This window comes from Orycteropus afer, unplaced genomic scaffold (genome assembly GCF_000298275.1).
Source record: "Orycteropus afer afer isolate SDZICR_OR568_19922 unplaced genomic scaffold, OryAfe1.0 scaffold00033, whole genome shotgun sequence".
Classification (NCBI taxonomy): domain Eukaryota; kingdom Metazoa; phylum Chordata; class Mammalia; order Tubulidentata; family Orycteropodidae; genus Orycteropus; species Orycteropus afer.
In genome coordinates, this window is record NW_006921620.1 from 15380260 (window position 1) to 15395203 (window position 14944).

A 14944-nucleotide genomic window follows, 5' to 3' on the forward strand; every position below is an offset into this window, starting at 1 on the left:
AGGTGGAACAATGTTTTGTATAGTATGTTATGCCAATTGAGCTTGATGTCCCCTGCGACTATGGTCCCAAGCCCGCAGGTTCAACTACTCGGTCTATCTGGGTAGCTGGCTGTGACCAAGCAGTGATCACAACCTTGCCCCTTGTCAGCTCTACTTCCAAAGATGTAGTTTGATTTGATTCCTGTGTATTCCATCTAGTGAAGTCCACATTGTTGAAAAAAAGTGTTTGCAATGAATAAGTCCTTGGTCTGGCAAAACTGTATCATGTCACAGTGTTGTTTCTATCATCATGGCTGTATTTTCCAACTTTCGCATCCCAATCACTAGTCATTATCAATGCATCTTGATTGTATGATCGATGTTAGACTGGAGAAGTTAGTAAAAATCTTTAAGTTCTCTTTGGCATTACTGGTTGGTAAATTTGAATAATAGTTGTATTAACTGGTCTTCCTTGAAGACATATAAATATCCTATCACTGACAACGTTGTACTTCAGGATAGTTTTTGTTTGTTTGTTTTTAAATTTTTATTGTGATTTGGGTGAAAGCTTACAGAATAAATTCATTTTCTATACAGCAACTCATACACATTTTGTTTCATGACATTGACTGCAATTCCCCACGATGTAACAGCTCTCTTCCCACTTTCTCCCCAGTTACCTCTTCCCTGTGTCCTTTCCTCCCACGTGTCCCCCAACCCCCAGCTGTCTCCCTGTGCAAACACTGACTGCCCTTCTGTTCTACCACAATTGATCACTCCAAGGAGTATATCTACCTGATGCAAATGTTCATCCCCTATGTTCAGGATAGATCTTAAAATGTTCTTTTAAATGATGAATATGATGCGATTCCTGTTCTACTTTTTGTTCCTGGCATAGTAGGCTATATGATTCAGATTCAAAATAGCCAATACCAGTCCATTTCAGCTCACTAATACTTAGGATATTGATCTTTATGTGTTCCATTTCATTTCTGATGACCTCCAATTTTCCTAGATTCATACCTTGTATAATCCGCATTTGAATTATTAATGGATGTTTGCAGCTGTTTCTTCTCATTTTGAGTCATGCCACATCAGCACATGAGGGTGTTGAAAGTTTTAGTCCATCCATGTCATTAAGGTCAACTCTACATTGAGAGCTCTGGTGGCACAGTGGTTAAAGCATTAGGCAGCTAATTAAAAGGCTGGCAGTTCAAATCCACTAGCCACTCCCCAGGAAAAACACAGGGCAGTCTGCTTCTATAAGTATTTACAGCTTTGGAAACACTATGGGCAGTTCTATTCTGTCTTACAGTGTCACTTATGAGTCAGCATTGACTTGATGACGGTGGGTTTTGAGGTCTACTTAAGGAGGCAGCTCTTTCCCCATTGTATTCTGTGTGCCTTCCAATCCAAGGGGCTCACTCATCATTATTATCAGACAATGTTCTGCTGCTCTTCATAAGGTTTTCACTGGCTTTTTTTTTTTTTTTTTTACAAGTAAGTTGCCAGGTCCTTTTTCTTAGTCTGTGTTAGTCTGGAAGCTCTGCTGAAAGTGTCTACCATGAGTGACTCTGCTAGTATTTGAAATACCAGTGTCATAGCTTCCAGCATCACAGCAATATGCAAGCCATCACAGTATGACAAACAGACAGGTGGTGTACTACTTTGCATTAAATGACATAATGCAAAAATAAATTATATATCTACATTGTTTCATATCTCTTACCTAGTGCTATGCTCCCATGTTAATTTTTTACTAATCCTTCATCTTGAAAAGATTAAAACTTTCAGAAAAGTTATTAGCACTTTTCCACTTTTTTTTTCTCTCTCTCAACCATGTGAAAATAAGCTGCAGAAATACTTCACCTCTATGTACGTTAGCATGTATTTCTAAGAACAAAGACCTTATTTTACATAACCACCAAAACATCACCACACTCAAGAATTTTAACAATGATTCAATAATAGCACCTGATGTCCTTACCAATGAAGCGGTGAGTTGGCTCAAACATCCCAATCACATTTATTTCTTCCCCTTTAATCTCTACTTCTTTCTTTTCCTTTTCCCCCTTCTTGACACCATTTCTCTCCTGTCTTTATTCATATTTCTCTAATTGTCTTGAAAATGTTCTTTATAGCTGGTTCTCCTTCTGATCTAGGATCAAATCTTGAACCTTACGTTGGGTACAAATACCCAATGTATTTGGCTGTCGTGCCTTGAAGTAACTTTTAATAGAAAAATTAAAATACTTAAGATTTCTTAAAAAGAATTCTTTCTGTCACTGCTTTCATGTACCGCAATCAAAATTTCTTTATATGCCTTGTGTTGAGTGTTATTTTTGACTATGGCTCTGTGGTCTTGACAGGAAAAAAAAAAAAATCAAATCCTTGAGCTAGAGTCCAGAGTGTTAAGGAAAGAGTACAAATCTATATAGGACTTTTACATTGATTATTTTAGTTAAACTGGGTGAAGGAAGTAGATCACTGCAAGAAAAATATAATGAAAAAGTTTGCTATAAATTTCTTAATTTTTATGACTTGAAAATTGTATTAAGTATTTCTTTTGATAACTGTAACTTTCAGTCTGTCTTATGTAAAAATCCATAGCTAAGCTTAATTTAAAGTGTTATATGTAAAAACAGTATTTTGAGTATAAACTAAAAAAGGAAAAGAAAAAACACTGTGTAGATACATTGGATTAGAGTTAATTTTTTTCTACACAATACTTGTAATGTCTTGAAACTTATACAGGCAGAAAAAAGATATTAAACCATACTACATTTTTCAAAATAAAGACCAGATATTTTATTCAGCCTAGACCAATAAGAAAAACAATAATAAAAGAAATTCATTATTTTAAAGCACTGCCAATTGTTGTGTCAAAACACATCTGCCAACACAAGGAACCAGAGAAGAGGAACAAAGTAGAAACACAGAGGTGGTGTTCTCTTGCTATTCATGGTAACTTCTCCATTGGCGTCTTCATCTCAATGTCTCCTCAATGCCAAGCCCTCACTCTAGCAGTTCTGCCCACTAGCCTATTTTCAATTTCCTGTTCTCCAGTTCTTTTCCTCAATCTCCTTCACAAACAACCACTTTAACCCTTTGTAGCTCCTAACCTGTCTGCCTTTCCCTTGATTTGTCTAGTGTCTTCTCTTCCTCAATTCCTGTTCATTCCCCAACTCACTGCAATCAAGCTTGTCTCAAAAATATCGAATCAGTTATGGCTAAGACTAATGAACTCTTATATATCGATCCAATAGCTTGTTCTACCCCTTACTCTATTTGACCTCTGTGATGCATAAGATCTACTGCCTCTTAAAACTTCTCTCTTGGTATGAAAGACTGAATTAATAGCCCCAGTCTTTTAGGCTTTTCTGTATCCATGGCCTTTGGTAGTGTTCTCTCACATTGATGCTGAGCTTAGCTGTGTGACTTGCTCTAGCCAATGAGACAAGAGAAAACTTGATACAGCCAAAGTTGAAAAAGTACTTGAGCATTGCTGTTTTCTCTCTTCATCCCCTGCCAGAATTATGAGACCATGTATAGGCCAGCATGGTGGGGAGATAAGAGAGACATGCTATACTGTACCAGTTGCCGTAGAGTTATTCTGACTCCTGGCAGTCCTATATGTTGCAGAGAAGAACTGTGCTTCATAGTGTTTTTAAGGCTGGAAACTTTCAGAAGTAGATTGCCAGGCCTTTCCAAGTAACCTCTGGGTGAGTTTGAACTGCCAATCTATTGGTTAGTAGTTGAGCACTTAACCATTTGCTCCACCCATAGTCTAGTCTATCCTTACCAGCTTCTAGCTAATTGCAGACATATGAATGAACTAGCTCATGTCAGCCCTGTTCATCTGTAGACTCATGAGAAATAATAAACAGTGATTGTTTTAAACCATTTTATTTGGGGGTAGTTTGTTATACAGCAATAGATACACTTTGTTTCTGAGTGACTTTCTTGATTCTTCCTCACACCACTGACCTACACACCCTCTTGACTGCCTCTGCCAACTCAACTTCAACCTACCCCTTAACCACTGGGATACCTGACTCAACTGCCCCGTCAACAAAGATGTCTCTTTATAGCCATAACAAAGTTCAGATCTCTCTCATTTTGAGATTTATAGACATCTATTACATCTAACTATTATAAAGCATCTACTTACTTTTTAGGCTAGTTGTTAAAAGGTGGAGATAAAAGAGAACAGTTTCTGGCCCCCATGAGGCTAAGTGTCCAGTGGAGAGAAAATCAAGTAAATATCTGCAATACACTGTGAAAAACTGCAATGGGAAACAAGAGAGTACTTAACCCAAACTGTGACAGTCGCAGAAAGCTTCTGGAGACTAAACCTGAACTAAATTTGAGGAGAGAGCACTGCTGGTGGACTAGTGTAATTCCAGCAACTAAGTAGCTTAATGTAAATAAACCAGAGGGAGTCATTGTGGAAGAGATAAGTCTGGAGAGTTAGGCAGCAGAGAACTGATGACAACCTTTGTATGACAATCTAAGGAGTTTATAAATTATCCTGAAGGCACTGAATGGGAAATCACTGAAAGGAATCAGAAAACAATGCAAAATGTGATTTATTGGAATCAGTCTTAGAAAACGAGGATAACCAAAAAACCAAACTCACTGCCGTGGAGTCAGACCCGACTCACAGCAACCCCTCCTTGGGTTTCCGAGGTGACATCACTATGGAAGTAGATTGCCAACCTTCCTTCCAAGGAGTGGCTGGTGGGTTTGAACCACCAGCCTTCTGGTTAGCAGTCAAATGCTTTAGGTACCACGCCACCAGAGCTCCTAGAAGATGAGGATAGCAAGATTTATATGTTGTTGTAATGTGTTGTAGAGTCGATTTTCAACTCATAGTGACCCCATGTGACAAAGCACAAATGCCCATAGGGTTTTACAGGCTGCAATCTGGACAGGAGCACAACGCTAAGTCCTTTTTCCCATTGAGCCACTGGATGGGTCAAACTACCAATCTTTTGATTAGCAGCTGAGTGCTTAACCATTGTGCTACTAGGCTCCTTAGTTATGTTAGGGTTACACTAAGAATTAAGAGAGATGACATATAGAGCTTGTTTAGCATATGGCCTAGTACATGGTAGCTGCTTCATAAAATCAGCATTAATGTGAACTAGACTGTGAGCTGATCATGACTGAGTGACGTGTCTTTTTCCATTTCATTCTGATTCCAAGGCCAACCACTAGAAATGATTCCCAGGAGTCTCAATACAACTTTGTGGAATAAAAGAAAAATACATTTTAGTGTTTGATATGCAAGATCAATACCAAGTCTCATTTAGTTCAAAACAGGACTTTGCTGAAGTGATCTGTTCAGAATTAAAGAAAGCTTTGCCTCCATCCAGCTGTGCCTCCATCCAGCTCAAGAAGGGAAGTAAACAAAAACATGACCCCAAAATTTCAATTTAAAAATTCCTATGAAACGAGAGAACAGTGAGTTTGCACATTTTTGTAATGATATGTAATTTTAAGTATTATTTTAAGTAAGTAATACTTAAAGTAATATTTTATTCAAACCTATAGTTATCACACTGCATAACTGCAAAACAAAATTTAAATGTTCTACTCAAGCTTTGTTTGATACGAATGAAATCTCACCTTTAAAAAGAAGGGCATAAAGGAGAGTTTAATTCCACGAGCAAAAGCAATAGGTTTTAATTCTTCTCGTAACTTAACCAGTTCAGTAAGGTCAACCTCATCACAATACCCAAAGTGAGGAATCTTCAGGGCTGCAGTCATGGTCTTCACCATTGCTTTGTGAAAGCCTAGAAAACATTCAATCATGTATTTTTAAATTCTTAATGAACCCCCTTCTTATGAAAACAGAAGCTGCTCTAATGTTATTTAGGGGTTCCTGGGTGGCACAAATGGTTAAGCACTGTACTGCTAACCAAATGATCAGTGGTTTGACGCGCCCAGAGGTGCCTCTGGTAAAAGACCTGCTTTCAAAAAGTCACAGCCTTGAAAATTCTATGGAGCTCAGTTCTACTCTGCAACCCATGACATTGCCATGAGTTGGAATTGACTGAAAGGCAACTGGATTGGTTTGGTTCTCATGTTGTTTAGGAGCTCTGGTGGTGTAGTTTCTAAGGCACATGACTGCTAACCAGAAGGCTGGTGGTTCAAATCCACCAGCCACTCCCCGGAAGGAAGGTTGGGCAATCTTCCTTAGTGATACTGCCTTGGAAACCCAAGGAGGGGTCGCTATGAGTCGGGTCCGACTTGATGGCACATAACAACAACAACAACAACATATTGTTTACTTTCTCAACTGAACTCTTTCTCTTGGTGCTACCATCTTAATTACATTACACAACTGGAAAGCCACTCATTTCAGCACTTGTTGAAGTACTGACTCAAGCATTGGCATTCAATGGCAAGTAGGACAATAAGTAACTCCTTTAACTGCTGTGGTGTAAGAAAGAAATTCCCCAGGATACATGTCATGTATTTGCTGAATGGCTTTCTTGGAAACCCACTCTCCTGGAGGGTAATCATCCTAAGAGTTTATAAATAACAAATCATCAGAACTAGTTATATTGAAAGCTAACTAAAAATAATGAATATTTAAAATAGCCTGTGTAAGTCTTCAAACAGAACAATTATCAGTACAAAAGTTTATATTCCCAAAAACCTGCTATAGTATTACTCTTCAGAAGTTAACAGCATAAACTGAAGCTGTCCTTGAAAAACTGTTGCTTCACTTTATTTTAAAAATAGTTACATGCTAAATCTGAATTCTCCCTCCAGTAAGAATTGAAAACTCCATATTATATACATGGATCTCTTAAAGTAGTTTCCCCAAAATAAATACATTATTGCTTTCCATTACCGTATAATTACTATTACCTTTTAGGGGTTCTGTTCTGTCTTTGCCTGTGAGTACTGGAGGTTTTGATATTGGTATAGGAATAGTCCTGTCTTTGGGTTTTGGTGGAGGCAGCACAATTTCAGCTTTGGGTGAAGGAGGTAATATAGCTCCTGTTTGCTTTGCCAAATAGTTGAGAATATCTTCTTTAAGTATTCTGCCATCTTTTCCTGAGCCCACAACTTCACTCAACTTAATCTAAAAAAAAAAAAAAAGATAATTTTAATGTTAAAAATAAAACTATTTAAAAATAAACCCATCATTAAAGTTGAAAAACAGAATTGAAGAAATTGAAAATAAAAATGTATCTCTGCCTAAAATATTAGTACAAAGAAATAACATAGCTATAATTTACAGCTACCCTTTATAAGCAATCGTTCATCACTTTTGTACCACAGGAGCTCTGGTGGCCTAGTGTCTACTTCCGTAGTGATAACCGCCTCGGAAACCCAAGGAGGGGTCACTATGAGTTGGATCCGACTCGACGGCAGTGAGTTTGGTTTTTTTTTTTTGGTTCTTGTACCACCCTGTTCACTAACTGATGTGGTAATTATACAATACATACATTATATATACCCCTCATATCCCTTCTTTTGAACTGATACAAATCACAGCAACCCAGAGAACTGCCCCACAGGGTTTCCAAGGTTGTATTTAAGGAAACAGACTGACACATTTTTTTCTAGAGTGGCTGGTGGATTTGGACTGCTGACTTTTCATTTCATGGCCAAGCGCTTAACGACTGTGCCACCAAGCTCCTAAGTTTTTGTATAAATCTGTTTACAATTATTATATATAAGCCATAGCTATTTATACAAAAACTCACATTTTTAAACAGTCAGCTTTTTTAAAGCTTTTGCATATCCTTACTTGATATATTCTATTCTTGGAAACTGTAGCAAGAAGGACAAACAAGAGTTTAAAAAGAGTTAAACTGTATAATAAAATCCAGTGTTTCTTACCTTGGTTACCTGTTAAGCCTGTAATAGTTAAAATAATCAACATACAAAAGCTTTCTCAAATTACTTTTTTCCAGGTGGCTGTTTAGCAAAGATTACTACAAAACTTCAAAACTAATCTTACTGAGGCATATTTAGAATGTGAGTTCACCCTAAGTTGAGTTCTATTACTGTTTTCTATATAACAACCAATAAAAGCCCCACTGCCATTGAGTCAATTCTAACTTAAAACTCCCAGGGTTTCCAAGGCTGTAATCTTTAGAGAAGCAGACTGCCTCATCTTTCTCCTGTGGAGCACCTGGTGGTTTGAACTACCGACCTTTTGGTTAGCAGCCGAATGTTTTAACCACTATACCACCAGAGCTCCTTAATAAATAATACCAAAAAACTAAACCAAGCTCACTGAAATCGAGTTGATTCTGACTTACAGCCCCTTTGGGTTTCCAAGGCTGTTATTCTTTCCCCATAACAGCTGGTGGGTTTGAACTGCTGACCCTCTGGTTAGCAGTCAAATTCCTTACCCACTACAACACCAGAGCTCCTTTAAGTCTTTACAGAAGTCGACTGCCTCAGCTTTCTCACATGCTGGGAGGCTGGTGGGTTCAAACCACAGACTTTTCAGTTAGCAGCCGAATGCTTTAACTACTACATCACCACAGCTCCTTTAATAAGTGATGTTGTTGTTGTTCTTATGTGCCATCGAGTCGGACCCGGCTCATAGTGACCCCTCCTTGGGTTTCCAAGGCAGTATCACTATGGAAGTAGATTGCCTCATCTTCCTTCCAAGGAGTGGCTGGTGGGTTTGAACCGCCAGTGTTCTGGTTAGCAGTCAAGTGCCTTAGGCACTATGCTACCAGAGCTCCTTTAGTAGGTGATGTAATTCAATTCTAAATTAGACATTCTTGTATTTTTTTAAAAAAATTTACTGTACTCCAGGTGAAAGTTTATAAAGGAAAGTAGTTTTCTAATTAATAATTCATACCCAAATTGTTCCATGACATGGGTTGCAATCCTCTCCATGTGCCGGCACTTTCCCTGTTTCCTCCCTGCATTCCCTATTTCTATTCTTCTGGTTTCCCTTCCCTCCCTGCTTTCTCGTCTTTGGTTTTGAGCAAATGTTGTCCTCTTGGTCTCATATGGTTGATTGTTCTAAGGAGCACGTTCTTCACAGGTGTTAGTTTGTTTTAAAGGCCTGTCTATCATTTGGCTGAATGGTGGTGGTCTTTTACTCCTCCAGGAGTGTCTTTAGTTTCAAGTTAGAAGGTTGTCTGAGTCTAACAGTCTCAGGGGTTCCTCCAGTCTCTCAGACCAGCAAGTCTGGTCGTTTTGTTGTTGTTGTTCTACATATTTTACCCATTCTCCATTCTAAACCGGACCTTCTTCCAGGCGGGAAGAGAACAATAGTTGTATCTTGAATGGCCGCAGAATTTACACTTTAACAAGATGCCCTGGTGATTCTAACGGTTTTCCAGATTCTATGTATACATAAGCATTACCTGGGGATCTTGTTAAAACTAGTAGATTCTGATTTGGTGTATCTCGGGTGGAGATGCACAGCTGGGGGTCAAAGTGGAACGAACTGGTTTAAAGCCCTGAAAATAACTGGTGCAAGGTCAAACAGCTAACAAGTGGTGGAGTCAGGATTCTAAAGTGGTGCTCTTAGTTATGATATACTATGTCAACAATCATCACTGCCATTATTTGAGCCCTTTTGTACATATGCTATCTGTAATCCTTGCAACACGCTGCAGGGTGGTTTGAATTATGCCCATTTTACAAATGAGAAAGGGCAGGGACATTGATAACTTACCTAAAAGCAAGTAAGCAACTGAATTAGGGGTTGAACACAGGTTTGTTTGGTGCCAAAGCCTGACTTCTTTCTACTATGCCCCATAATGTTTATTTTTTGTTTGTCTGTTTTGGGGAAGTATTTAAATTATAGTGGGAAAAAAACAAAAGTTTACAAAATTTTTGGAAATATGTAATATGTGTCACTGAAAATGTTCATACCCCTCAGCCAGTTATTTAAACACTGGGGAAGTATTCTATGGAAATAATGTTTAAAATCAGGGAAGTGCTTAGGTAAATTATGTTCATTTTATATAGTCATTAAATGTGTTCAAATATGAAGATCATTTAAATAATAGAAAATAAAAATAGTAATATGGAACACTAGGTTGTTAAGGAAGCTCTGATAGCATAGTGCCCGAGGCACTTGACTGCTAACCAGAAGGCTGGCAGTTCAAACTCACCAGCCACTCCTTGGAAGGAAGGCTGGGCAATCTACTTCTGCAGTGATACTGCCTCAGAAACCCGAGGAGGGGTTGCTGTGAGTTGGGGCTGACTCGATGGCACATAACAACAACAACAACAGATTAAGGGCATAAGATGAAGTAATGATTTCATATGTTGATTTGAAAGCTATAAAACATTTACCAGTACTATTTTTTTTTAGAAATATGTGATTTGTCTTTCCTCTACCACTTCCTAAAGATGTCTATAATAACTATAGATTTATATAATTGCTACAATGAAGTAGCAGATTTTATTACCATAAATCACCTTTTTTCTTTTCTTGTAGCTTATTTATGAGTTGAGTTTCAAATGAAAAAGACAATGGCATTTACAATTATCTGTAATTACCTAAAAATTATTAGTGTGAATTCCTAAATTTCATTTAAAGTACAAACTCAGTGTCTGACATGATAATGTCCTTTATTTTGAAGTCATCCTTTGAAAAATACTAATCCAAATGGACAGATCTTAATCTTAAGAAATAGATTAATGCATACTCAAGTATAAGGATATCATACAAGCTATGTGTCTACTTTTCTTTAGCTAGAATTAAATTTTAGTAAGAATATTTTACCTCTATAACCAAACACAGAAAGTGACTGAATAAACAAAGATTACATTATGTTTCACAAAAAAGTCCCATGATTGTCTCTTCCTGCCTGGAGCAAAGGAGAATGAAGAAAACTAAAGACTTAAGGAAGCAATAAGTAACGGCCCACATGAACCACAGCCTCCTCCAGCTATCTATCAACTGTTCAGACCAAGCAGAAATAGAAGGTCCCATTTAGAATGTGAGAAAAATGCAGAACAAAACTCAAATTCATAAAAAAGACCAGACTTACTGGAATGATAGAGACTGGAGGAATCCCTAAAACGATTGCCCAAAGACACCCTTTCAAACTGGAACTGAAGCTATTCCCAGAGGAGACCTTTCAGCCACAGAATAGACTGGCCTACAAAATAAGCAATAATAGCCAGTAGGAACTTGCTCCTTAGAACAATCAACTAAACCAAAGGGCAACATTTGCCAAAAAGCAGAGAGGAGAAGGAAAGGACTTACTAGAGTCAGGGAGCCACCTCACTTGGGAAGTTGTGCACCCCATTCCCATTAGCCAATGACTGAGTGGGAGAGGCATACAAAAAGCCACCAGCTTTGTCTCAAGGCAGTATATTCTGTGGCATTCCCCACTTCCTTTGGATCAGCTCAGCTCCATGAGATTACATTTTGCCTGGCCCTGCCCATTCCTTCTCTTCCTTTCCCCAGCCTGCTTCCTCACTCCCTGAGGAGTTTTCACATCCTCAGTAAACCACTCTCATGTACCCAAATTCCTGTCTCAAGCTCTGATTCTAGAACACCTGACCTAAGACACTAGTATATAGAAGTGGCCAATAAATGGTAGCTCTTACTATTATTGGAAGCTCTGGTGGCATAGTGCCTAAAGCATTTGACTGCTAACCAGAAAGCTGGTGGTCAAAGCCACCAGTCACTCCTCGGAAGGAAGGTTGGGCAATCTACTTCCATAGAGATACTGCCTTGGAAACCCAAGGAGGAGTCACTATGAGTAGAATCCACTCGATTGGCAGTGAGCTTGGCTTATGCTTACTATTATTAGGCTCTAAAAAAAGAATAATAAAATCGCACTCAATTATCCTAAGTAATAAATTCACAGTTTCTCCTCATTTCTTATGAATACTTCTATGCAACTGTCACGTTTCAGTAAAAGACATTTTCAAGTTTTATTTAGTGGCAACTTGCGCCAAATACATACTTTATATGCCATCCCATATTTAAAATATTAAGAAAATGTACATTGTTTTCCATTGCAAGGCGACGAACTGCAGGAGTTGCTAGCGTTTTTTGGCCTTTGATTTCTTGGTGTGTATGTTCATCATGGGACACAGCAGGAGTTTCAACAACGTCTTCTTCTGAATCTGGTAACAAGGTAAAACTTTAGTTCAAAATAGTTTTTTAAAAATTTTTAAAAAGTTTAGTGATTTATAAATCTAACTACACTCAACTTAAATTTTATAGTCAAAATGCAAAAATAGGCAGGCTATTTGAGAATGGGAAAACACAATTATCCTAATGGTGGGGGTTTAGCGATTGAGGAAGTGATATTATAATCAACAGGTTAAAAATGAGGGGCACTGTATTATTAGCAGTTGATATTAATGACTATTATTTCCTGGTTCAGATACCTGGTAATGGCTAATGATTATTATTATCTGATATTTTCTGCTCATTTGTGTTAAAAATCATGCAGCAGCTACAAGTTAAAAAAAAAAAAAGGTTCTTCCATAAATTTTAAAACATGTTGCATATTAAACATTTTTTTCCCTAATACATTTCTCTTATATACATCTATAAATAGCACAAAATAAGATTCAAATGTGAGGTGAATGATATGAAACACTGAAATAAAATCTGTGGGAATCTTTCCAAAGATGATAAAAACCAAAAATCAAACTCACTCCCGTCAAGTCGGATCCAACTCACAGCGACCTCCCTCAGGTTTCTAAGGCAGTATCACTAAGGAAATCGATTGCCCAAACGTCCTTCCGAGGAGTGGCTGGTGGGTTTGAACCGCCAGCCTTCTGGTTAGCAGTCAAATGCCTTAGGCACACCACCAGAGCTCCCCTTCCAAAGATGATACGGCACCTAAAATTTTTCTCTGGTTTGAATACTATTTAAGGACTGCTATGGGAGATCTCAAAGGAGCTCTGGTGGTGCAGTGCCTAAGGCATTTGACTGCTAATCAGAAGGTTGGTGGTTCAAACCCATCAGCCACTCTGTAGAAGGAAGATGAAGCAATCTACTCCCATAAAGATTTACCACCTCTGAAACTAAATGGGGTTTGTATGAGTCAGAATCAACTCGATGACTGTGGGTTGGGTTGGGTTTGGGTTTTTATGAGAGATTTCAAGCAGCTCTGGTGGCACAGTGGTTAATGCATTTGACTGCTAACCAAAAAGTTGGCAGTGGGAGAAAGAAGATGCGTCTGCTTCCATAAAGATTTATAGCCTTGGAAACCCTATAGGGTAGTTCTACTCTGTCCTATAGGGTCACTATGAGACAGAATTGACTTAAGTACAGTGGATTTGGTTTGGTTTTTGGATGGGAGATTTGATTTTCATGGCTAAAGCTAATTTGGTTGCTCTATTCTCCAAATCTAGAGAATTTATCTATAACAGGCTATTCGCATGTAGTTTTGTAAGCAAAAAGAAATAGTTTTTGAGAACACTTAATAGCCAAAGTCTACTATCAGGAAGTCAATGGTGTATAGTAGAATCTCTGTGAGAATTGGTAAATTAGAGACAACTTCTGAAAATCAACAGGCAACCAGCATTCAATTCCAAGAAAATGAAAAATTTCCACTCTACAACTATGGAAAGATTGTTCATTCATTCCTTTTCATTGGGCAAAGAATTACCCAATGGAATACTCAAAATTCCCTTGATGGTACGGAAGGGATTAAAAAAAGAAAATAACCAAAAATTTGTTAAGCAACTGGCGTTTGGCAAACACTATGATACACATGCAATGTCTTAATCTACTCCTCATTCCAACTGTGTCAAATAGGTATTACCCCATTTTATGGATAAGGAAGAAGGGATTGGCCCAGGGTCATACACCGAAACTAGATAATTGGGAGTCAAGCCTAGGGCTGACTCAGTCTGTGTTCTTTCAACTAGGTCATAGCCCTAGTAAATTTTCTTTTTGGTCAAATTAGCTAGAATATAAATCTGACAGTTCAAAATATAATCTTGTCAGACTTACAGAATCTCTGTGTATTCTCTATATCTGTTAAAGTTATTAGATATGAAGGAGACTAGTAAGATTAGCATTAGCAACTAAGATGCAAAGGAATATCAAATACCAATTTGAGCAATGTATATTCACTAAAATAAGAGAAACGTACAATTTTCCAAATACCAAAATTATTATATATTTCCAAAAGATCAAGTCATCTACTGCTACTCACCTTTCCAAAACACATTTTTGTGTATGTGTGTGTGTGTGTGTGTGACACATCTGTCACCTTAATAAACAGTACTGCCTTTTAGAACTGGTTATGAGTGGTAACACAAATTTATTTGTGAGAACTCACTCAATATTAAGTATGATTTATAACAGTCATATAGTTTTGGAAAGAAAGTTCTCTTAACCAAGTAATAAGAACTACATAACACTTTAAATACTTTTCAAAGTATTTGCATGTACATCTTCGCACTTGATGATCACAACAATGTTTTGAATATGAAGGGCAGATTTCTCAGTTTTACCAATGTAGAAACAGATAGAGTTCCAATCAAACTCAAATTTCATGGCTGTCACAATTGATGTGATTTTCAGTTCTAGCACTGGTGGCATAGTCGTTAAAGCACTCACCTATAACCAAAGGGTAAGCAATTTGAATTTACCAGCTACTCCATGAGAGAAAGATATGGCAGTCATCGTCTATAAAGATTACAGCCTTGGAAACACTATAGGGCAGTTGCAGTCTGTTCTAAAAGGGTTGCTATGAATAGAAACCAACAAGATGGCAGCAGGTTTGGTTTGGTTTGGTTTTTTGCAAGAACTCTGATATACAGGATATTATACCTTGATGATGGATCTTCAGTAGTGTAGTTAGAGTACAGTTCAAAAAGCTTTAATTAAATTTTAAAAAACAGTAAAAAAATTCTACTAAGTAAACACTTTCTCTCATGAAGCCTGTTGATTTAACATTGTTGTAATTCCTCATATGAAGCAATTTGCCATATTATTTCAAATTGAGCTAAAAATATTAAAAATGCAATATTCTTTTTT

At 37.6% G+C, this 14944-nt stretch overlaps 1 protein-coding gene across 1 annotated transcript in view; it reads right to left on the minus strand.

Annotated features, from left to right (window-relative positions):
• DBT (dihydrolipoamide branched chain transacylase E2) overlaps positions 1-14944 on the minus strand; it is a 76402-nt gene that overhangs the window by 10112 nt on the left and 51346 nt on the right. Inside the window, exons 4-6 of the mRNA XM_007936100.2 lie at positions 11945-12066; positions 6862-7078; positions 5611-5777 (exon numbers count right to left, since the gene is read on the minus strand). Of these exons, the coding sequence (XP_007934291.2) occupies positions 5611-5777; positions 6862-7078; positions 11945-12066 (506 nt within the window). The remainder of the gene's footprint in view (positions 1-5610; positions 5778-6861; positions 7079-11944; positions 12067-14944) is intronic.